This window comes from Zalophus californianus, chromosome 9 (assembly GCF_009762305.2).
Source record: "Zalophus californianus isolate mZalCal1 chromosome 9, mZalCal1.pri.v2, whole genome shotgun sequence".
Taxonomy (NCBI): domain Eukaryota; kingdom Metazoa; phylum Chordata; class Mammalia; order Carnivora; family Otariidae; genus Zalophus; species Zalophus californianus.
In genome coordinates, this window is record NC_045603.1 from 117,678,835 (window position 1) to 117,700,674 (window position 21,840).

Genomic DNA, 21,840 nt, shown 5'->3' on the forward strand with positions numbered 1-21,840 from the left:
CACACATGACTCAGAAGAGCAGGTCACATCCCACCCCGGGCTGATGAGGGAGGCCGGAGGTTCCAGTTAAGACCCTCGCGCTTCGTCCCCACCCGCCGCGGAGAGCCCGGCAGAGGGCGCAGTGCCACCTGGTGGACCGTCCAGGTAGCGCAGCCCCTCGTTACCTACGCGCTCGGCCTCTCGGGGGAGCTTCTCCAGCGCGCATGTGCCGGGCCTCCCCCCGCCCCCACCCCGGCCTGTGAGGTTTCCACGCCCCACGGCTGACGTCGCCTCTCTTCTTTCCTCCGCCGTTGGAGGCCACCTGGCCGCGACGGGGACACCGCAGGCGCCGAGGGGTCCTGGCTTTCACACCGTGAGCGCGGACATCGGAGGGCCTGGACGAGCCAAGGGCTGACAGCGGCACTTCGAAACGATGTCAGGGCAGTTGTCCACCTTTTTTTGGTAGCGCGTGAGCCCTTGTTACGGAGGGACATTCCCGCACCTCCCCCGCCATTCTCACGACAAGCGTTACCAAGCTGGGAGTGCCTGATCCACAGAGGCTGTCTTTGCTTTCCGCCACGGGGCAAAAAGTGTCCTTTTGGGGGGGGTGTAGGAGGTGTTGTCAGGGGCCGCTCAGCAGAGCCCTATGGGCCCCCCTAAAGAATTTGGATTTTATCTAAATGTACCTGGAATGATCTGTGGAGGCGAACAGGCGGAAATGTAACAGGGATACATTTTGTGTGCATTTGGGAGCCTCACCCTCATGACCTCATCTGACTTCATTCTCTCCCACCCTCACATGGAGGGGGTTCAGGCTTCAATCTCTGAGCAGTGGGGGGCACCCACTTTCTGTCCACGGGTCCTGCCCTGCGAGGCTTGGGAGCCGACCCCTGGATGCTGGGCTCTTCGCGTCCCCGCTGCCCTCCTCTCCCCTTGCAGTACTAGGAAGGGAGAGTCAATTTTCTCGTTCCTTAGGGGACCATCACTTTCCCCCCAAAGAGGAGTAATGAGAGGTCGTGAGTGGGTCGGAGAGACTCTGCGATGAGGGCCAATGCCACCTACCTCACACTTCCTGCCGGGGCCACGGCTGCACGCTGCTGGTGGGTTGTGCAGTTCTAAAACCGTGGCCAAAACAGATGAAGAAGTGGAGAGATGGGGTGAGAAGCAGAGCTCTCGTCAGTCCCTTAGAGGAAGTGCCAGGCATGGCCACCAGGTGGCAGCAGGTGAACAGTAGTTTGCTAAGACCATGCAGACTCCGGGACTACTACATCCTCGCTCTGGGTGACGTGAACGGTAGGACCAGCATGAGCTTCCCACTCCCTCTCCACCAGCCTGTGTCTCCACAGAGGAGCATGGTCCTTCGTGGGTTTTAGCAGGTCCAGCGCTGGGCCCCTCCGTGTGAACGCACAGACATTAATCCCTGTACTTACTGATTGCGCTGACCACTCACACCACCGTATAATTCTGACTCCCCTAAATGCAATGAAGAAGAGGGTGCTCCTAGCAGGAGCCCTGATCCAGACTTCCCGGAGAGGGGCCCTGCAGAAGGGCAGAGAAGAGCATGGCCTCTTCCTCTGGAGTCACTCTCTGAAAGAACATTCTTTCTCCAAAGAATGTGGAAAGTGTGTCAGACCTGGCAGAGCCCTTCCACTGCGTGATTCTAGTCCTCTGTGGAAATGGAGAAAGTCTGATTGCAGTCACTATACAGTGATCTATTTATTCCTGGAAGTCTCCTTCCCTGACTCCACTTCCAGGTTAGTGAACTCTTTTTGATGAGTAAAATATACCCTCTTGCTTTGGTTTTCTCCAGACGTTGGGGCAGAAAACACTTCTCAAGGTACAGGAGGTAGACAGGGCCCTCTGCTTCGGAAAGAACAGGGACCCTGCCTGGGAGGCCCTTTCTGTCTTAGAGGAGACCAGGGGTATGGAGGCAAGAGGCGCTGAGGCCCCACACTCTCGCGCTGGGGAGTGCAGTCTGATGAACACTAGATCAGCCGGGGAAAGACCCCCAGGAAAGGGAGCGGAAGCCGGTGGGCTTGGAGGGGTGGGGGGTGACAACCAAGAAGGTCTTCTCTGAAAGAAAGAGAGAAACTGGGGGCCGGGAGCTGGGCTAAGGTGCTGGGCCACCCTTCAGGGACAGACTAGGGGCTCTTGGGAGGGGAGAAGCCCTCTTGGCGTGGGCCTGGCTCTGCCTACATTTCTTCTTCTTTTTTTTTAAGATTTTATTTATTTATTTGACAGAGAGAGACACAGCGAGAGAGGGATCACAAGCAGGGGGAGTGGGAGAGGGAGAAGCAGGCTTCCCGCCGAGCAGGGAGCCCGATGCGGGGCTCGATCCCAGGACCCTGGGACCATGACCTGAGCTGAAGGCAGACGCTTAACGACCGAGCCACCCAGGTGCCCCTCCGCCTACGTTTCTAACCTAAATCTGGGAGACTACACACCACCCTCTGACCTTCTCACCGGACCGAGGTGGAAGTAGGAGATAGGCTTCTCCTGCTTGGTCCTCCTCTGCTCACCGTGGGCTTCTGTACTCTCCGCCCTGTCCTCAGATCCCGTATCACTCAAAGAGTTTTCATACCTACGTGCGTCACCCTCCCACGGGTCTCCTCCCCAAAAGGAGTGGTTCTGCACTTTGTTTTTGCTTTTCTTTTTGCTTATACTATACGTTCATGATATTGCAAACGGAGACCTAGATGCACCATTTGAAACCCATCACTAAATTGGAATTCACCATCAGGTGGGACCTCTGTAACAAGGGCACTTGAAATGTCTCATTTAACCAACCATTAGGAACCATTGTGGGGACTCGGGGCATCTCCAGAGGCTAAGGGAGGAGGTACAGTGTCATGTACCTTCACTCCAAAGGCACTTGAATACTCGAATTGTTGGCTACCTGCAAACAAACAAGCCCTAAGTGTAGCCAGTGTTGGGAGACCCGGCAGCACTGGAAAGGTCAAAACACGAGCAAAGCTCTAGGTCCACCGAGCCACACTGTCGGTTGGGAGGGAAAGACGATGTCCAGTAGTGAACTGGTTTGTACTGGTGACTTTCCAATTTAAACAGTTGGAAAGTTCGAAAAAAAAAATTGAAATACTTTTCAAGTTTGAATCTGCTATCTTGGGGTAATAGTCACCTTTTATTTTTAAGAGACAACATCTTCTCATTACTTCTGGGGCCGCTGCATTCTAGTGTGAGACCCAGGTTCTCAGCCCTGGCTTCCCATTAGAATCGCCTGGAAAGGTTTGATGATAATCCCCTGCACAGACAGAGCCTTTGTCCTCCCTGATTTAGACTCTCTGTGGGTGGGACCCAGGTCCCAGCCTTGTGATCACAGGGGGCAGCCAAGTTTGTGAACCTGGAACACGAGGAGAGTTTATCCCAAATGGAAGAGCGGGCTTTCTTAGGTTCTTCTGCTGCTAGGGTGTATCCCACTGGCCATCAGCCTGTTTCCCCCACTTTCATGTGAGGTGGGAGAGGAGATGGTGTCTGTGGCAAGGCAGAGTTCTGGTTCTAAATGACTCAGCACCTTGCTAATCCCAGAGCTTCAACGTTTAGAAGAGAGAAATCCATCCCCCCCCCATCTTCTTAAGATTTCCTGCCCCTTTCCTCCTTACAAATGCTTAGAGGTTGGGTTTCTTCTGTCGTTAATCACTTGCTCTTCCAGGCATGAATGGAGGGAGCATAAATGTGAGTATGGCTAGAGGTTTCGGGAACAAGTTCCAGAAATGGCAGGCCATTCAAGTGGACCCGAGCCCCGAGTGTGTCCCCTAAGTGTTGCCATCTTGTGGAGAAGGGCTCACTGGGCTGGAACTTCATGGCTGGATCCTTACCGCCCTTGGGGTTTGCCCGGACTTTTTCAGCAATGAAGTGTGTGTTCCTTACTACTCTATGCCCCGTGGTTCTCAGCCAAAGCAGTTCTGCCCTTTAGAGGCAAGTGTAGGTTATTTGTGGAGAGCTTGGAAGTTGTCCCAGTGATGAGGTGTGGCGTGGGTGTGGCCTGCCGTGGTCGGCCAGGAACGGCCCCCTCCAGCAGAACCTGGTGACGTCCCACTGAACATTCATGTGAGTGAAAAACCTATTTACAATGATCTGAGCCTTCAGGCCAATTCTGCTTTACAAATAAGCTTTTGGGCATTCTTAAAATACGCAAAAAACTTTCCAAGAAGGTGTAAAATGAGGGAGAATTTGCTTTGAAGCTTCAGAGTCATTCACTCTCTAGGGGAGAAGTCACATTAACAAAGCGTTCTTGGGGTTTGAGTCTCCAAATGAAGCAAATGCATCTGTTGCTGTGTTCTGTTCATGCGTGTGGCCGCGTGATGGCTTCGTTATATAACCGACGGGGCACTAGATTGTTTTGCTTAGTTTTTGAAACTACGTGAGTAGGTAGGATGTATCAACAAGAATTTTATTTCCTACAAAGCATTTGTAACTTAAAAGGGAGCACAGGATCCGGTTAAGACTGAGACCCTCATCCTCGCATTTCAAAGACTCTCTGAGGGGCTGAACTGCCCACTCGCAAGTCCCGTGCCTGGTGCCTGGGATGTGTCGGGAAATAAAACTCCTAGAAATGCCTTTGAGGGGCGCTTGGGAGCCCTTTAGGTCCGGGACTGAGTGGAGAAGGTGCTGTAGCAACCAGGTTCTGCCTGGGCAGAGGACTGAGGGCGAGGGAGAGGCGTGGCCTAGCGGAGTGTAGGCGGGGCAGGGGCGTGGTTTGAGTGGGCGGGGCGGGGGCCTTTCTGGCAGGTGGGTTGATTTCCCTACCGTCTGGCCCTGGTGCTTTCGGGTTTTCGTCCACCTGCTTAGGGAAAAAGAAATTGGTCATCCCAGGTAACGACCCAGCTTCACCTGCCTTCCAAGTGACGCTGGATGAGAATATTAACCCCCTAAGCTGAGTGCTTCTCTACCTGCCCATTTTTGAAGGTGAGGCAGCCAAAATTTGTCATGACGCCTAAATGAACGAGTTTTTGTTTTTGTTTTTGTTTTAAAGATGCTCTATCGTTTGGTCCAGGAATGAAAAACTGCTTGGCAAGTCCTTTCGGAGACAACCTGAGGGTCCCCGATCCCAAGCAGAACGGTCAGATGCCTATACGTCCGCCTCATCCCAAACGCGCGCCCTGTTCCTTTTCTCTCTTACTCAGCCCATTCTCTACAGCACGACGGGGAAGAGATAATGACAGTAATTTTTTCACAAGGTTTTTGTGAGGATTAAAAGGCGGTATGTGCAAAACCCTTCAGCATAACCTGGCCCATAATAGGCAGCAGATGGCAGTTATTGTTGATGTGTTCACAGGCGTGAGGACCAAGGACTTCCCCATCAGTGCTAGGCAATTAAACAAATTAAGCATTTTGTGTAAGTCTAGGAATGCACTGGAAGCTCCCCCGCCTTCTTCGTGCAGTGTGTCGAGCATAACTTGACCTTCTAACCTCCAGGTCATCAGGATGAGCTTTTGTTTTGAGCTAGATGGCTGTGAGCCCTGGCAGATCTGGGGTTCCCTCCTCAAAAGTGCTCACATGATCAGTTTCTTTCTTTGGGACATTATCTTCTCAGGAGCATAGATCAGAGCTCACTGTTGTCTGTGGCCCAGGGTGTGTTTCCCCAACAATGTCACCTGCTTGCTTCTGCAAAATGACCTCTAGAATTTTTGGTTGAAGCAGTCCGCATTCCTCCACTCCCTCCAAAAAAGCTTCTTGGTTGCTCTCAAATGCTTTCGCATTTTCAGAGCCATGGAGAGGGGAAGAAGTTAGTTTGAATTACAGAGTGGGGCACTTGGGAAGCAGACTGGGGACAGGCATGGCCAAAGCCGCTTTGGGAGCCCAGAGGACGTGTCTCCTTTTCCTCACGGGTCTTGCCCCTGGTACTCAGCTTAGGGGTGGACATCAACTCCTCCCACCATTTGGGGAGTCTGGCTGGGGTGATTTGGGGGTACACCTTCTCCCAATCCTGAAAACGCAACCTTGCAAAAGGACCACTCTTTCGTAGCCGTGATTCTAGGACCTTGGCTTATGTTGCAAGACGGTGTCAATCTTTTGTTTTGCTTTGGAAAGAGTCGGAGTCACAGGTAGCAGTGAAAGAAAGGCAGTCTCTTTAATGCTGCAGCGCTATTAAAAGTTCTGTATTGTACCAGGGAGGGCCAAATGCCATCACCTCGGTGAACCACCTCTCCTCTGGACTCCCGCTGCCCACCGTTAGGTTCGTCTGACTTCTCCGCCTGCCCATGTCTGTGCCACCCCTTCCACAACTAGATGGAAGCCTTTTAAGAACAGGAACAGTGTCCAGTTAATGAGTATAGCAGTGAGAAGGCCAACAGTCCTAACCTTTATCGAGTGTGCATCTGTGTCAGGCTTTTTTTCTTAATTTTTAAAAACATTTATTGATTATTATTTTTTTTGGAGGGAGAGAGAGAATCTTAAGCACACTCCACACCCAATGTGGAGCCGGATGAGGGGCTCAATCCCATGACCCTGAGATCATGCCCTGAACCAAGATCAAGACTCGCACACTTAACCGTCTGAGCCACCCAGGCGCCCGTCAGGCTCTGTCTTAAGAATTTTCCACACATCGAATTTAATCTTCTCAACAATCCTATGAGGTAGGTTCTGTTATTATTCTCCACTCACAGATGAGAAACTGAGGCATGGCCCAGGCTGCACAACCAGCACACAGCACGGGCTGATGGATTGTTGAATGAATCTGAGAAGCCCCTATGGTTTATTTCCAAGAGTATTTTTTTCAGATGCAACAATCTGTTAGTTGGATGATGAGCTTCAAAGATAATGTAGCGAGAGTCTAATAGTGGTTGAACAAAATCTGAAAACCTAGCAGCTCCTACCCAGCATCACCCATTTTAGCTGTTAAAGGAACCAAGGTGCCTTTCCGTTAAGTGTTGTCAGAGGCAGCCCGCACACACCTGGACTCAGTTTCCCTCAGTTTCCAAGGTCCTGAGGAGGCAGGCAGCACTTTGCTGGGTCTCAGGGTTATGCCTGAGCTGTGTTGAGTTGTTCCTTACCCGGGGGACATGTCCCATTCTTCATGACATCGGCTGCAATTGACCATCCCCTGTAGAGCCCTGCCAGCACTCTGGGAAGTTGGAGGGTAAACTGAGGATGGGAGCCACCACCTGTGGTTAGCTGCTTACAAAGAATTCTCAGCTTGTCCGTACAGAGGAGCAAATAAACTGGTGCGAGTCAGCTGGTTGCTGTATGTATTTTAACATAGTTGTTGAGTTGTGATGGGACATGATTGACGTGTTGCAACATTTTAGGCCTACAAACTCTAAGATGACGACTTTCCGAGCCCTCCCTGAGACCTGTGATTACAGTTCATATGAGGAGAGACAGAATATACTATTTCTGATGAAGGCATCCCAGCTCTGTACACTTGAAGCTGAGGACCACTAACAACCAGGTGCTAAAGTAATAATAATTTACCCTTTACATCAAACCAAGTTAAATATTTTGGAGGCAAAAAACAATAGGCAGCTCCCTGAGACTGTTCCTGTTTGTGATTCATAATTTTGGTGTTATTTGCACTAACTGTTCTTCCCATTTTTCAAATGAATACACAGAGTGTCATGTTGACTCGCATGGGTCTCTCTACCCGGACGGTATTTTTTAAAATTGAGAACTCCAAAAGATGACAGTGACAATGATGGTTTATTTCTACTTTACTTCTACTGGAAATTAAAAAAGAGAAAGTAACACGAGCCCCTCTGGTCAATGAGGGTGGAAACTTTGTCCCCAGGTTTGCTTTCTGGTAGGCAAGCCTTGGGTAAGCCGCAGAGATGAGTGTCAACAGGTTACACCAGAAGGCACCACGCTTGCAATGCATTTATCAGGAACTCAGCATGACTCAGAAAACCAGTTCGTGTCCGGTTACACGTCACCGACAATGTCCTCAAAACCCAAACCATTTAACTCGGTGATAGTTACGCTTGTTCTCTGACTAGGAAGTAGTTCGAGGGACGACGTACAAAAAAATAAGCATGCAGCCCTTTATTTAGTTTTGCAAAGTCTCTGCTTATAGTTCTGTATATTACATGACTGTGTTATACAAATACATTTATTTACAAAAAACACTCCAGCTGTGCAAACTTGTTGCTTTTTAAAAATGTACGGGGAGCCCCCATTTCTGCCCATCCCGAGATAGAGTTTTAAAGCATGCATAAAAATTAACTTTGGTGTGGGAAAACTACTCTGTGCTGTCACATCCAGTATTTCTGATGTCTATTTATATATGTACAAAAGTTGATCAGTTGACAGAACCGTACAGAAGTGTACATGTTAAAATCCACAATGCAATAGTGTGGGTTGCCAGGTCTCTGAAAACAAAGGAAGGGGTTCGATACTGCAAAGAAAGCAACTAGAGAATCCCAATATGTTAAAAAAGAAAAAAAAAAACCGAAAAGAAGAGAAAAAAAGAGAACGAAAGAAAAGTAAAGAAAGCTCGCTTGCTTGGGCTGCAAATCATCATACCTAATTTTCATGGCAGTGCAACAGGACTGATAAACTGCCTTCTACACGCGCCTCTGGGTTGGCTTGTGCAGAAGTTCAAGGGCATATTGTCTAGCACACTACTTTCACATGTACAATGCTATAGTATCAAAATGTTTTTGGCAAAAAGGATCTCGAAAGGAACCATGAAGTTCTGACAAAAATAGAAATCTGTAATAAAGCTAAATAACACTAAAATAAAAGGAAATATTATAGTATCTGTTTTACAATTTGTATAGTCACACTTGTGTATTTCTCTGTTCACGTCTAGTCTCCGTAATGAAAAATATTTTTGTACAAAACATACTAAAATTCTGGAATCATACATGTTTTACATGCTGAATACATCTCCCCCCCCACCCCGCCCAGTCTCACACTCACTCTTCTTTCCTGCCAGCCACTCTTTTGATAACACATGCTTACTTCATGTAACAGGTATGGAATAGAGACAGTAAACACTGTGTAATTACAACAGCAACAAAGTAAAAACAACAAAAACAAAAACAAACGAGCTTTACTGAAATCTATTCATCCAGTATTTAGCACATACTTAGCATTAAGCCTCACAGTACAGCAATATGGTACATTCTCTTGTGAAAACAGCTGTTGAAGACTGTTGAAAAAAAAAATATATTTTTTTTAAATGTAACTCCGACTTGTGCCTAACAGGATTTGGCCTTTAAGAGGTTTCCTTTGCTGTGGATGGGGTGGCTTTGCTTGAACTTCCATTCTGTGCCTTGTAGCTGGTGAGGCCGGGAGTATGGATGGTCCTGATGCTCTTGGCACCTTGATTCAGTGACGTGGGGGAGGCGGGGGAGGGCGGGGAGGAGGAGGAGGAGGGGGGGGAAGGGGCTGCTCGGCCGTTTTGAGTCTGCAGCGAGAATGAGAGATGGTGGCCTTTACCTGCATGAGTGAGGCTCTGAAACTTTAAGGAGCCATTAGAGACAGAGGGGATGAGGGAGGCAGAGGGGGCGGATCGTCCTGTCTGGGGGCTGAGAGGGTTAGAAGTAACCGATGGTTTAGTAGTAGGTGGAATAGGCAAGTTAGAGCTGTCGCCACTAGCAGAGGGCAGAGAACTGCTTTTCCCAGAGCTGGGAGAAAGGGCTGGAATCTTAGAAGCAGGTAAGGAGGGGAAAGTAGGCTTACAGTCCCCACCAGCTTTCTTAGCACTTCCATTAGCCTGTGAATAAAGATGGCGGGAGACAGTTTGTCAGAGAGCTGGTAACACGATCGATCCAGAGGGTCTGGCAACACAGCCCTTCTGAGAATCATTAAATCACAGAGACCAAACCAAACCGAACCAGTTCAAGGCCTGAGCTAAGTCCCGTTGTGCTGTCCTGGACCTGGCAGAAACCCCCAAAGCACAGAGCGCAGGATGTGCAGAAGAGGGAGAAAAAGGAAGAACAGGTGTCGTCGGTGAGAACAGGCACATGATCCCACTCCCCGTTCCCAGGTGCTAGGCTGGCCATGCGTCTGGGTGCTCACGGGGGTGGGGGTGGGGCTGGGGCATCGTGATGGACAGTTAATGTGCCTCGAATGCAATGCAGTCAGCATATCCGTTAGTACTGGTGACTTTCAGGGGAGGTCAAGGACAGGGGTGCCTCGGTTTCCCAAGGGGTTCTGATGAGCGACTCCCTTCACCAAAGAAAAGCCAATGGGCCTGGCACCCCGCGTTAACAGTTAAACTTTGGAGTCACATAGTCGTAAGCATGCAAAAGCGTGGTGGAAAGTTTAACAAAGGTTTTTTTAGACTTTCTTCATGCCCCAGATCCCGGATGTCTATGTAAACCGTATCTCACAAGGAAAACACAAGATTTGGTATAAACTAAGTCAGCAACTTGCTTCTTAACCGCAATAGCGTCCATCCGAAATTGGGTTTAAGGTAAAACTACCTGACGATATTGGCGGGGATCCTGCAGTTTGGATGGCTTGCCAGGCTTGTCCAGGCTTCCGGGTCTGCTCTTGGAGCTCATGGGGACCGGCATCCTGCTCGTCTGTGGGGTCCCAGCGGAGCCCTGGGGGAAGGAGCAGCGGGGCAGGGGAGGAAGAGAAGGAGAAGCACATGAGTGGGTTATCGCCGAGGGTCTCCCGCTGTGTGCAGAGAAGGTCAACGTGAGAAGCCACAGCCCTACATGCAGGACAGATCTAGGAGACGGACATCAGGAGACACCACTGGGGTTAATTTGAAGAATCAAACAGAATAAACTGCTCCACTACTGATCAAACGGATTTTAATGTGAGTATCAGAGCAATCATTTCAACAGCAAATGACCGGCCCAGCATCCTTGCGTTTACCCAACACCAATCAGCAACAGAGATAAAAAGAGAATCGATTAGCTGTTAGACACCTAGTTGTTGTTTTGAAGGTGAGGGAGAAAGTGTGAGAGAAAGGGATCGTGGAGAACAGACAAAAACAAAACAAAACAAAAAACAAAACACAACGAGCCACCTGAAAGGAAGCAAGTCAATCACAAGACACCTGTTGCTAATGGTGATTATGGCAGATGTAAGAAAGCAGCTGGGTCTTTTCACTTTCCATCAGACCAAGATACCTTACGTGAAGCCGAAGGTACGGACGAGGGGGGCTCTGGGGCAGTGGGAGCTTCATCCAGAACTAGCAGGGAGCGGGGAGAGGCCTCTGGGGCTATGTGGGGTGAGCTTGCAACAGAATCTCTGTTGGAAGAGCATGAAGCGTCAACTAGAGCTTTTGGACTCATTTCACTGATGGTGGTTTCAAGCTGTTTAATAGTTTGCTCCAGGCTGTCCAGCGTCCTGTAGGTATTTTTTCGAATTTCATCAGTTCTGGAAATCAGGGCTGGGCTCTCTGGACCGGGCGGCTCTGGTCTCCGAAGCATGCTTTTGGGGGTGTCTTCGGGTTGAGACCGAGTTATTTCAAATCGCTTGGCTTCCTTGTGCTGCTTCAAGGCGCCGTCTTCCTCCTCCTCCTCGTAGACCACCACCTGCAAAGTCTTCTTCCCCGTTTTGGTTCCTGTGCGAATCGCCTGAGTGAGAGCCGCCAGTTGCTTTTTCGGGAATTTGAACTTGAACTTCTTCTTGGGGTTTTCAAACTGGTCATCTGTCCCGTCGCCCTTGCTTTCTGAACTTGGAGAATCTGCTTGGCTGAACTTGCCCCACTCCCTTTTATTCATTTCCTGTCCTCGTGATGCGTCAGCCCTGGCCGACAGGCAGTGCGGCTGTAACTCCCCGTCAGCCTGCCGCGCCGGTCCAGGGCCGCCAGAGGCCACCTCTTCGGGGAACCTTCGGGAAGCATTGTTCTGGACCCCTGGGTCTCCGTTTTCCTCTTCTTCCTCCTCCTCTATCTTTTCCTCTGTCATCATTCTCTCTAATTCCTCATCGCACTCCTCGAATATGGTCGAAAGTCTCTTATACGCAGACCGGATGTCCATGGGTTCGTCAAAGATGATGATAACTGGTTTCTTGTCCAGGCACACGACTGGCTCTTCGTTTTCAGTTCCTCCTTGTCGGGAAGTTGTCTCTTTTTTGGCATCAATATTAACCGTCTGTACATCTTCCCCCTTTTTGCTCACTATGTCTCGGACCTCCCCACTGGAGAGAACCTGGACTGCGGTTTTGGTAATCATGAAGGCAATGTTGTCGGGGGTCGCGTTTTCCTCAGTGGGAGAACTCGGGGTCGACTCCCCATCCTCGCTGAGGTTCACGTTCACATGCCGTGCCCCCTTAGGTCTCAGAATGACCTGGCCGAACTCTGTCATGGGAACCTCTTGATCTTGAGTTTTGACATCACATGAGCTCAATTCAGTTGACCTAGTGGGAGAGTGAAGGTCACACCTATCTGTATTTTCTGGTCCTTCTAGACTCATCATCTCCTTTGTCTTTCCATAATTCATCTTCTGATGCTCAGTGTCACATAGAGGGTGCTGTGGTCCTGAGCTCTTAGGTCCTTTGTTTATTTCAACTTCCAATGGACTAGTGCCAGGGTAGCTGGAGTTGACCTTAGACACATTTTTCTGGGAGTAGTTTCTACTGTCTCTAAATAAACTCTTGTTGGATATGGAATTTTCCTTCTTTTGGATGTCTGTTTTGTACTCTAAGGTTCTTGATGCATCAGAAATACCATTCCCCATTGCTGTTTCCCACTTAGGATGGTCAAGAGGTGCTAGAGCCCCTGCGGTAACCTGAGAGGGACAATGAAGGAGGGAAACCACACACATTAATCAGAAATGGATCTGCAAAAGAAGGGAATTAATCTGCACAGTATCATTTGGAACACAGATCTGCTAAACTCACCTTTCGGGATTCCATTTGGGGGCCATTTTCATATTCAACATCAGATTTCCGTACGTCTTCATGGAAAAATTCCAAATTCTGGTAGAACAGTGTAGGACATGTTACTCCACAAAACCACATCCCCCCAAGGTGGACTATCACTAAATTGTTCCTTTAATTTAACACTTCCAAACCATGCGGGCCAAGCACATTTGTTACACACTAGTCCAAAGCCTATATAGCTCTGTTTACCTTGGGTTGCTTTGTTCTCCAACTTCCAAAAATGCCCTGTGTTTGCACAAGACGAAAATCTCAATTAGCAAAGTATTTTAAGTGTTTTGAATTCTGTGAGGGAGCAGTTAAGAGAATAAAGGGACCGATTCTGTATCAACACGTTCTCCTTCCAGCATCTGATTGTGAGCCTAGCGGAATCTAACACGGGAAGAGGGGCGTGGCGCTGTCGAAAGCACAGTATCTCAGCAGGCAGAAGATTCTCATTCTAATCCAGACCTGCCACTTAACTGTGTTACCTTCGCTTTTCTGGGCCTCAGTTTTCTTGCTTATAAGCCGAGGAACTAGACCAGGAGATTTTTCATGTCCCTTCCAGCTAGGTCTTTCAGTACTATCTCTGCTTCTCTTGCGGAAACTGTCCTATAAGGACTCTGCATTTGTTGGGTGTGGTACTTGGAGATGAAAAAATACCCCATAATTATTCCCCGGTCAAAGGGCAGACTGAAAAGGGACTTGCAGTTTTTTACTTGGACTCGCCACGTAACGTGTCACAACAACCTTTAAACTAACAATACCCAAGGCGATCATCAAATCCAAATTCAGAATGGTAATGTTGCCAAAATGTCTAAACATTTCCAAAGCAGACATGTGAGACTAAAATGATGGCCGTGACATCGTAATTCAGCTTTTAGTCTCTAAATCCTCCGACACGGAGCGAAGGTCCATTTCTGAGGCTCTCACCAAGATTCAGGGCGTGAGAAGCCAGCGGTGAGGGCCGGGTGTGGACAGTGCTTGACCAGGCAGCGTGGCCTTTTCCGGCACGTGTGTGTCTGTCCCCTCGGGCCCTGCCGTGATACTAACACTAGCCGTGTCTCATCATTTCCCAGGCACTGCTGCCTTCTCTTCTTGTTGCCGAAGCCCGAGAGGAGGAGGCGGTGATAGATGGAGCACAGTCCCAAGGAAGTTGTTTGGTGAAAGCAACGACACCGTAACAAAGCACAATAACCAGGCCCCGCCAAAGTCAACCCCGAGCAATCCCACCCCCTGTTACAAATGGAAAGAGCATCCAGACATCTTCAAGGGGTAACACACAAACAACAGAGTCAGTATTAATCACATGGAAACACCGTACAGGATACAAGGTACGTTAGCTACCCAACACCTGCCTCTTTCATTTGCCCTCGTCCCAGTAAGGCCTCCAAGTATGTGCAACGATTCAGCTGGTGGGGTTGAACAACGTCATGTCTAAGGTGGGATTTTAAACTTGGGTTATTAAACAACTAACACATCCAGTAAAAATGTCTGAAGAAGAATAAATGAGGTCTTGACCCCAAACATGGAGTTAGCGTACCATGCTAGGACTCGAGTGAGAAGTTACCCATGAACTGGACAAGGAATTGACATGTGTGACACCCGTGCAGCTGACGGGTCAGGTTGGCCTCTGTTCTGGTCGGTCCCAGCCCATGCCATACCCATTGTTAAGTATTTCAAGTGTCACCCGGGAACATACACATTTTAAAACGGATGTAGTAGCAGGCATACTCCGATGAAAGCCACTAAGATAAAGATGTCACAAGGGTAGGTTTCACATGACCTGTCATTTTTGTCACTGGGCTAGAAAAAAGAATGAGTGTATCAAAGCAGGTGCAAAACCCAAGTTTTCCAGGGTAGCTTGGTCACAAATGTCAGGTAATCTCACAATGACATCTTAGATACGCTCTCAGATGGCCAAGACTCTGTGTAAAAGGTAAGTAAGCCTCTTAATATCTGCTTATATAGGCCCTTAGGTTTGGATTGTTCAGACAACTGTGTAGCAGGCTCAAAATGCATATGGGCAATCAACCAAAATCATCAGAGACATAGTTATAGGAAAACTGCATACAAGTGAAGTACTTACTAAGCTAGCGCTTCATGACAATAGGAGAAAATTTTAAAAAAATATTTGATTTATAGAAGAGTAGATGAATAGACCACAGAGAGGTTAATAATGATACAAATTTGAGGACAAGTCCGATACTCATGGTTATTATGAAACAGGTCAATCTCCTGAGTATAATGATCTACAATAAAGCACTAATGTCCCTCCAAGGCTCTTACTACAGACCTGCTTATCTGAGGAACTCGACTGAGATGAACGGAACCGGAAGGATATGGCTTTCTAATCGCAGGGCAAGAAATCTCATGCAACTTTTTCGCCAATTAGCAAAATTCTGTGAGACAATGATTGTCCCTAGAGGGATCTTCCAGAACTTCCCGGTTCCCAGGCAGCACTTTGGCCAGAAACAGTCCCATTAGCCCAGGCATGCCCTGTGACCCAGGGTCTGCGACGGCCTTTCATGAGCTGGTTTTAATAAGGCCACGTAGGGCAATCCCAAGAGCAATGTATTTCCAGTATGGTGTCACATGGGTTCAATCCAAATTAACAGGAGATTTTCTTCATGAGAAAGATTTATCAATAATAGTCTCATAACCTCTGCTGGTGCACAGAAATTCCCCCTCACCTGGCCTGTAACAGTTCTATACGTCAGTTATGTGGCAGATGCAGTTTGCAGGAGGCCTCGTGATGGCCGTGAGACAGGGAGGAGGAGCACGGCCTCCCTGGCAGGGCCTCACGGCTGGGAGCTACAAGCCCCAGGACTGTATCTCTTGAAGGATTATGTTAGAACAGCCCTCTGACTTGGGATCCTCTATCTCCCATCACTGAGCTTTCTTATACAGGGAATGAGGTACCCACCTGGTGTCGCTAGTAGGCTACACGGCGGCTGATTTGTTTGACTTTATCTAGGGGATGCTAGAACCTTCGATTTCCGAAATAAACGTTCCTGGCGAAAAATGCTAGGACTTGAGTTGGTCATGATGTCCTGGTGTGTAAACAGAGGCTTCCTTCAGATAAGATGGCTCTATATCCAAAAATCTAGATGCAACTTAAAGAGTTGACGTTCAGACAATCAGGCCAAGATCCTTTCCCTAAAGTACTTAGGTAATGACAGCAAATTTTGTTTCAGAGCCTGGACATCTGTCTTGAAGCCATCAGGATGCCACGATGTGTATTAGCACTAAACCCAGACTGGACTTACTGTCTTGCAAGGTATAGTTTGAGAATGTGTAGTACCTAACAAAAATTCTGTCTGGCATTCTCGAACATGTGTGCAGATACATATGTGTACGTTCCCATGAGGACACACCTGTGGATGGTGGCAGGCATACAGCTCTGCCGTGGGTTTTCTTCCCTGAATCCAAGGTTTGCAGCTACTTCTGATGTAGGTGTGTTGAACCTAGAAGATCTATTAAAACTTGGAAAAAGTGCTACACACTCGACTGATGTTTCTATTTTTTCCCCGGAGTTCTAGAAAAATCTTGCAAGGCGTACGTATACTCTTCGGTTTGGGAAGATAATGCCTAAAATGCTGCACAGACTATTGCGTGCTGCATGCAGGAACACTGAGGTCACTGATTAATCTCCGATTAAACCTAAGGCTGTGTCTCCATTAGTTTAAAAAAAAAAAAAAGGCGAGAGAAAAAAGAGAGGGCACAGAAGGACAAACACAGGAGCGGTGTTAGTGTCAGGGCTAGGAAAGAAGGACCATCGGCCTGGGTGGCAAATGTGTCACCGCCACGTTACCTTCTTCTCCTTGGGTGGGACCGTGGCCCCCGGCCTAGTGTCTTTAACGTGACTGTCAGCCCGGCACTGCTCGGCATGACTGTTTGAATTTACATCCATAAAGGAACACTTCTGGAATGCCTGAGGGATTAAAATACTGAGGTTAACCGGGGATCCAGGTGCAGGGAGGAGGAAGGAGGCAGGAGGCAGAATCCAGAGACACGGAGACCTGAGCCCAGGCCTGCACGCAGGTCACACGGGGCCAGGGAGGCAGTGTCTGCGAAACGGGCTCTGCATTTGGGCCTCAGGGAGCAAAGCTGAGGGCTGAGCCAGGGGCAAAGGCTTCTTTCCTGTCTGCGCCCAGCAGGATTAATGGACAGAAGCCTTGAAAGGAATGCCCTTTCTTCCAGAACCTGATTTACATGTAATAGGGCTTCTTGCTTTGACCTTTAAAAAAATGTTGAATTTATAATTGAATTAAAACAAGAAACTATCTTTCTTTTTTCTTGGTCATTTTCTTTCTTTTCTTCTTCTTTTTTTTAACCAGCTTTCTTGAGGTCAGAGAAAAAAGGGCACAGAATATTGCAAACCTCTCAATCGTACAACAGAAGTAATCCTTACCAATTTACTGTCTGCCGTAGTGAGGGACTCCCATCCTCTGAGGGGTTCTGAAGTGCATTAGAATAAAGTGATGATGCTCTTTAGCACCCGGGGGGATTCTGAGCGGCCTCGGGGTTGCCTAAGCCTCTAGCCCTGTCCGTGAAAACTATCTGGTTTGGTTCTAGGAGCCCACGTCGGCTCACGTGAACATGGGGTGAGGAAGGCCAGTTCTCAGACGGACAGAAAGCACAGACTGTATCTCTGGGGCAGAGAGAGGGAGGGACAATATGATCGTGAAAGCAAGAAAGATGAAGGACCCCAGTGTCCAGCTTCTTGAAATCAGTGGTTCTCAACTCAACTACATGTCACCTTGTTAAAAAACAATTCTGTTACCCAGGCATCACCCGGAGAATAATTCATTCAGAGGTCTTTTTTTCTTTTTTAAAAAACTCCCCCAAATAATTTGAATGCGCACCTGGGACTAAAGACCAGTTATTTAAATGAAAAAAATCCCAAATAATTGCGTCGTATTTTCTTAATGTCAAGTATGCTCCTTTGGGAAGAACTCTGTAGGCAGAGAGAATAACCCATGCCCGCACCGAGCTGACCATTTCAGGACGGGTCCTAAAATATAAATGAAGCCAATGCCTGGGGCCTTGCTGGCCTGCTCTCCCCCTACTGCACTCGCTCTCCCCGTGCCTGAAGCGCTGGCTCCCCCTTGCAGTCCCTCAGACACCCCAGTCCTTGCTGGCCCTGGAGATGCCCACTAAGGCCACTCGCCATCTCCACTGGGCTGTCAGACCATGGACTTGGGAGCCTGTGGCTTCTTCTGATGCCTGGTACCCTGGAGCAGAGAGGTGCCCCACAGTTTCATTCTGGAGGTTGCACCTGCTCCTTGTCCTGCCTGGGGGCATCGAAGTCCAGAGCCTGCGACTGACCTTCTGAGGCAGCAGGTTGGGTCCCTGTCCCCCGCAGGAGAGCTGCCTGGCTTTGGCTAAGTTAGGCTTAGAGCACTTTATTCACCAGTATTACCAATACTACAACAAGGAGCCAAATACTCCAGCCTCTGAAAACTTTCAGTCAAAGAAAGCATCCGCGGTATGTAGGCCTCAGTGGAGGGAAATGGTCTCAAGCCACGAGCTCGAAGAAGCTGGAATAAAGAGATGACTTCTGATTGGGGGCTAGTGAAGGATTATTCACAAGCCTAAAGTCTCTGCTTCTTGGATTAGTAGTGACTGCTCACCTTGCACGGATTTAAAATCACCTACTGCTTTGTCGTCCATTTGAGCCAAACTGGGCCGTGATCAATTCTTACCATGCTTTGGGGCAGATGCTATAATGAATGGTCCCAGAACCTGCCTCCACATCTTCGGACAAGGCCCGATCCCCCAACAACCAGCAGGCTTGTCATTGCCAGTGTCCTCAGCCAGGGGGTCCTCACTGGATCACTGAGTGACAGACACCTCCACACTCTCAACTGTTGCATGCGTCCCTAACCTTAGCAATCTATGGTTCTTACGAATGACACTCTCTAACCATTCAGAAAACCTGTCTGGAAGCTGACTGGTGGGAGGGATGTCCCAGGCCAGTTTGGGAGTTTTAGTGAGGCTCGGAAGGGCTCACCCATATTCATAAATCAACCCAGCAGCCCTGTGAATCCAAACAGCCCGATTTTGGCAGTTACCACCAAGGAAAAACAGAACTGCCGCGGTAGAAATGACACGGTTTGCAAGTCTCTCTACTCCACGTGAAGAATGTGGATCTGTGGGGCCTTCACAAAAACCACGAGTACACTGGTGAACAGGCAACATGTTTTGGAGCCCTACGTGGTTGTGGTCTGACCATCTGACCATCCAAGGGGGGGAAAAAATCCTACAATAAGTATGGGTCAAAGTGAAATATTCTACGAACAGACTTTGGTCTGGGAATTGTGCATATGTCTCTGGTTCGAAAAGTTCTTAGAACGTACAACCAAGGTAGATTCACAGCCATGATTTGAATGTGGGATAAGCTTTGAGTCTAGTTTCTGTACCCCATCCTTAATCCTATGGATGGAGTCTGTCAATTAGTTAAAAAATAAAAATCCAGAACTAATACATAAAGTATCATTTCTCAAACAGGCCAAAGAAAATGGGAATCGTTCAACTTGTCAGAATATTTGAAAAGGTGACACTGACACCGAATGGGAGCCTGATATGGAGAGCAGAAGGCCTAAGGGCAGCCATTCGAGTATTAAAACCAAAGGATGGGACCCCACTTGAAGTGGGCCTTAGTCAGTCCTTAGGAAGACAAGACAATGGCTGGTATTTCTGATCCCTGTCTTAATTGCTTTTGAAATGAAGCCGAGTATTAAGACTAAAAGCAAGGAAAGCAAATCCTCTCAGCCAGAGCTAGGAAAACTTGCAATTGATCTTCTGTATAAACTTCCCGAGCTATTTTGTGAAATGATCATTCCTTACACATGTCATGAGGTACCCCGAGAGCCTAGTTCAGCGCCATCTTGGAAAAGTGGAAGCCAAGGCCAGAAGATGCAGCTTTTGGGGCCTAAGTCCAAAGGCTCCTGGCCAACCCTCTCTAGCTAATGAATCTGTGAGAGACACAGCCAGAGAGTCCTAGATATGAAGGCAAGGAGCCATAGTCAAGTCACCTCATCCACGTACCTGGAGTTCTGCCATTATTTTGTCTCCTTCCTCTTCTTCCTCCTCATCCTTTGAGGAGGAGGTAGTAACTGGTAGTGGGGATGGGGTCCAGGCAGAAGCAGGCTCCTCTGGACATTTTGTGGCTCTAGCCTGGGGGCTTGGTACAGCATCTTCACTGCTTGCCTGTGGAAGATTCAAATCACAGATACTGGCTTAACCCCTGCAGGTGCTGGTGAAAAGAGGGCCAATCACGAGAACACACGTTCCCTTACTGTCTGGTGCGTTGGCTTCCTAACTCTTCAAATCGAGTTCAAAGACTATAATATCCCCTTGCATTTAGTTTGGGTTTTTTGGTTGTACAAGCTGTCATTTTGGTGAATGGATTGAAGATTTTTAATAAAACTGTAACTACTCAACATTTGGTGCCTTTAAGAAAGGCCCGCCCATGCTACATCTCCTCGGAAATTGTATTTCACATTTAGCACAAAAGACAGAACTTGCCAAGTGAAATGGAAGCGGGAGCTCATTGAGCATCTTTCTGTGCAAACTCTCACTCCTATGTTAGCTAATCTCACTTAGCTTTGTAAGATGGTCTTTCTTTGGCTTCCTCTTCACCCCTCATTTTCAATCTTATGCCGCCTTGCTGGGGAAGTAGCTTGGGATTTGCATTTTACATTGTTGCAGCTAGAAGTCAAGTAAGGATAAAGCTCGTAGTGCTGAGTCTAGTCCAATAACACCAGCTGACATTTTCCCATCTGTGGGGCCTTCCTGTGATGTAGCTTAGTCAATTCTCTCCTTCTCTGCCTTACTACTTGTTGTGTTCTAAAGGAGAATAGAGAGAACCTTGTCTAAGGGTATCATTTGAATCCAGAGACCAGTTTACCAGCGCTTAACCCATCAGACCTTAGCAGTGGTGTTCTCCTTCCTGCTGGTGTAGACCACGTCGCCGGACCTCGTGGTGGTGAGCCCTGATCCTGGCAGGTAGCTCCGCCGAGGGGGCGGGGGAGGAGGAGGTGGGGACTTACCCCCCAGCTTGTCCAAGTCTTGTTCTGGATTTGGAGAGTCTTCTGGAAAACAGGGTATCATTGAAAAATAATCTCTTTGCAAGATAACGTCCAGAACAGTGTATTTCTAGAAACTCGATGCAATCTGACTTAAACATTTCTCTAGTCTCTCCCTAGTGTGATGATTAAAGGTATGGACCCTGAAGCCTGACTGACTTGAAATCTCAGAAAGATCCTGCACAAGTTCAATAACTTCTCTCTCTGCCTCGGTTTTCTCATCTGTTAAATGGGTATTATTATGATCTTCTCCACTGGGGTCCTGTGAGGATGCAATAACTTAATATCCGTGAAGCATGTGGAACAGTGCTTACTGGCTTATTGTAAATGCAATGCAAGTATGAGCTCTCTTTATTCAACAAAAAAATCTGGGTATTCCTTGGAGAGATGAAATATTGGAGCCTAAAGACAAATCCAGGGGTACCTGGGTGGCTCATTCAGTTAAGCAGCCGACTCTTGGTTTTGATCTCAGTGTTGTGGGATTGAGCCCCACATTGGGTTCCGCACTCAGCGTGGAGTCTCTTTGTCCCTTTCCCTCTGCTCCTCCTCCTGCTCCCTATCTCCAAAATAAATAAATAAAGTCTTAAAAAAAAGACCAATCCAGAGCCCCCCGCATAGCCTCTAAAGCCTCCATCCCTCAAGTCTGAAAGACAGTGTGAGCAGGAAGGGCTGGAGCAGGGGATGCTAGAAGAATCTGGCCACTGAGGGCCAGAAGGCAAGTGGGAGGCAGACGGAACAAAGTCAGGGAGAAAGTGGATTTTTGGTCCCAGTTGTGTGATTGGAAACGATTCTTTGCTAATGAAAGGAGGCAGTAAACACAGAACTGCAGAAGTATAAATGAGGACAGACACCAAAGATTAGAAAATGCAGATATCTGATTAGCATTCTTCAGAAAACTGCCCCCAAAAGGCACTTAATAAAATTTAAACGGTGGGTCCCATTCCTGCCTTTATCAATATTCCTCAGCTCTGCCCTTCACCAGCACTCA

General features: G+C 48.2%; 1 protein-coding gene and 1 long non-coding RNA gene across 19 annotated transcripts in view; one reads left to right on the forward strand and one right to left on the reverse strand.

The window, feature by feature from the left end:
• Positions 1-301: 301 nt before the first annotated feature.
• On the forward strand, positions 302-16,560 carry LOC113922603. The gene is made up of 4 exons (XR_003519999.2): positions 302-1,733; positions 4,970-6,572; positions 7,245-7,387; positions 13,839-16,560. It is a non-coding gene; the product is annotated as an uncharacterized LOC113922603 (long non-coding RNA).
• Positions 7,947-21,840, reverse strand: part of KIAA1217 (KIAA1217 ortholog) — a 703,089-nt gene continuing 689,195 nt past the window's right edge. For 9 of the 18 annotated variants that reach the window (XM_027594700.2, XM_027594699.2, XM_027594696.2 and 6 more), the window contains 8 exons: positions 20,695-20,858; positions 19,813-19,974; positions 16,574-16,693; positions 12,973-13,008; positions 12,742-12,819; positions 11,025-12,629; positions 10,365-10,487; positions 7,947-9,652 (listed from right to left, as the gene is read on the reverse strand). In XM_027594700.2, the coding sequence (XP_027450501.2) occupies positions 9,152-9,652; positions 10,365-10,487; positions 11,025-12,629; positions 12,742-12,819; positions 12,973-13,008; positions 16,574-16,693; positions 19,813-19,974; positions 20,695-20,858 (2,789 nt within the window). In that variant the 3' untranslated portion in view covers positions 7,947-9,151. Of the gene's footprint in view, positions 10,488-11,024; positions 12,630-12,741; positions 12,820-12,972; positions 13,009-16,573; positions 16,694-19,812; positions 19,975-20,694; positions 20,859-21,840 lie in introns of all 18 variants that reach the window. The other 9 variants (XM_027594695.2, XM_027594697.2, XM_027594693.2 and 6 more) reach the window with 8 other exon arrangements.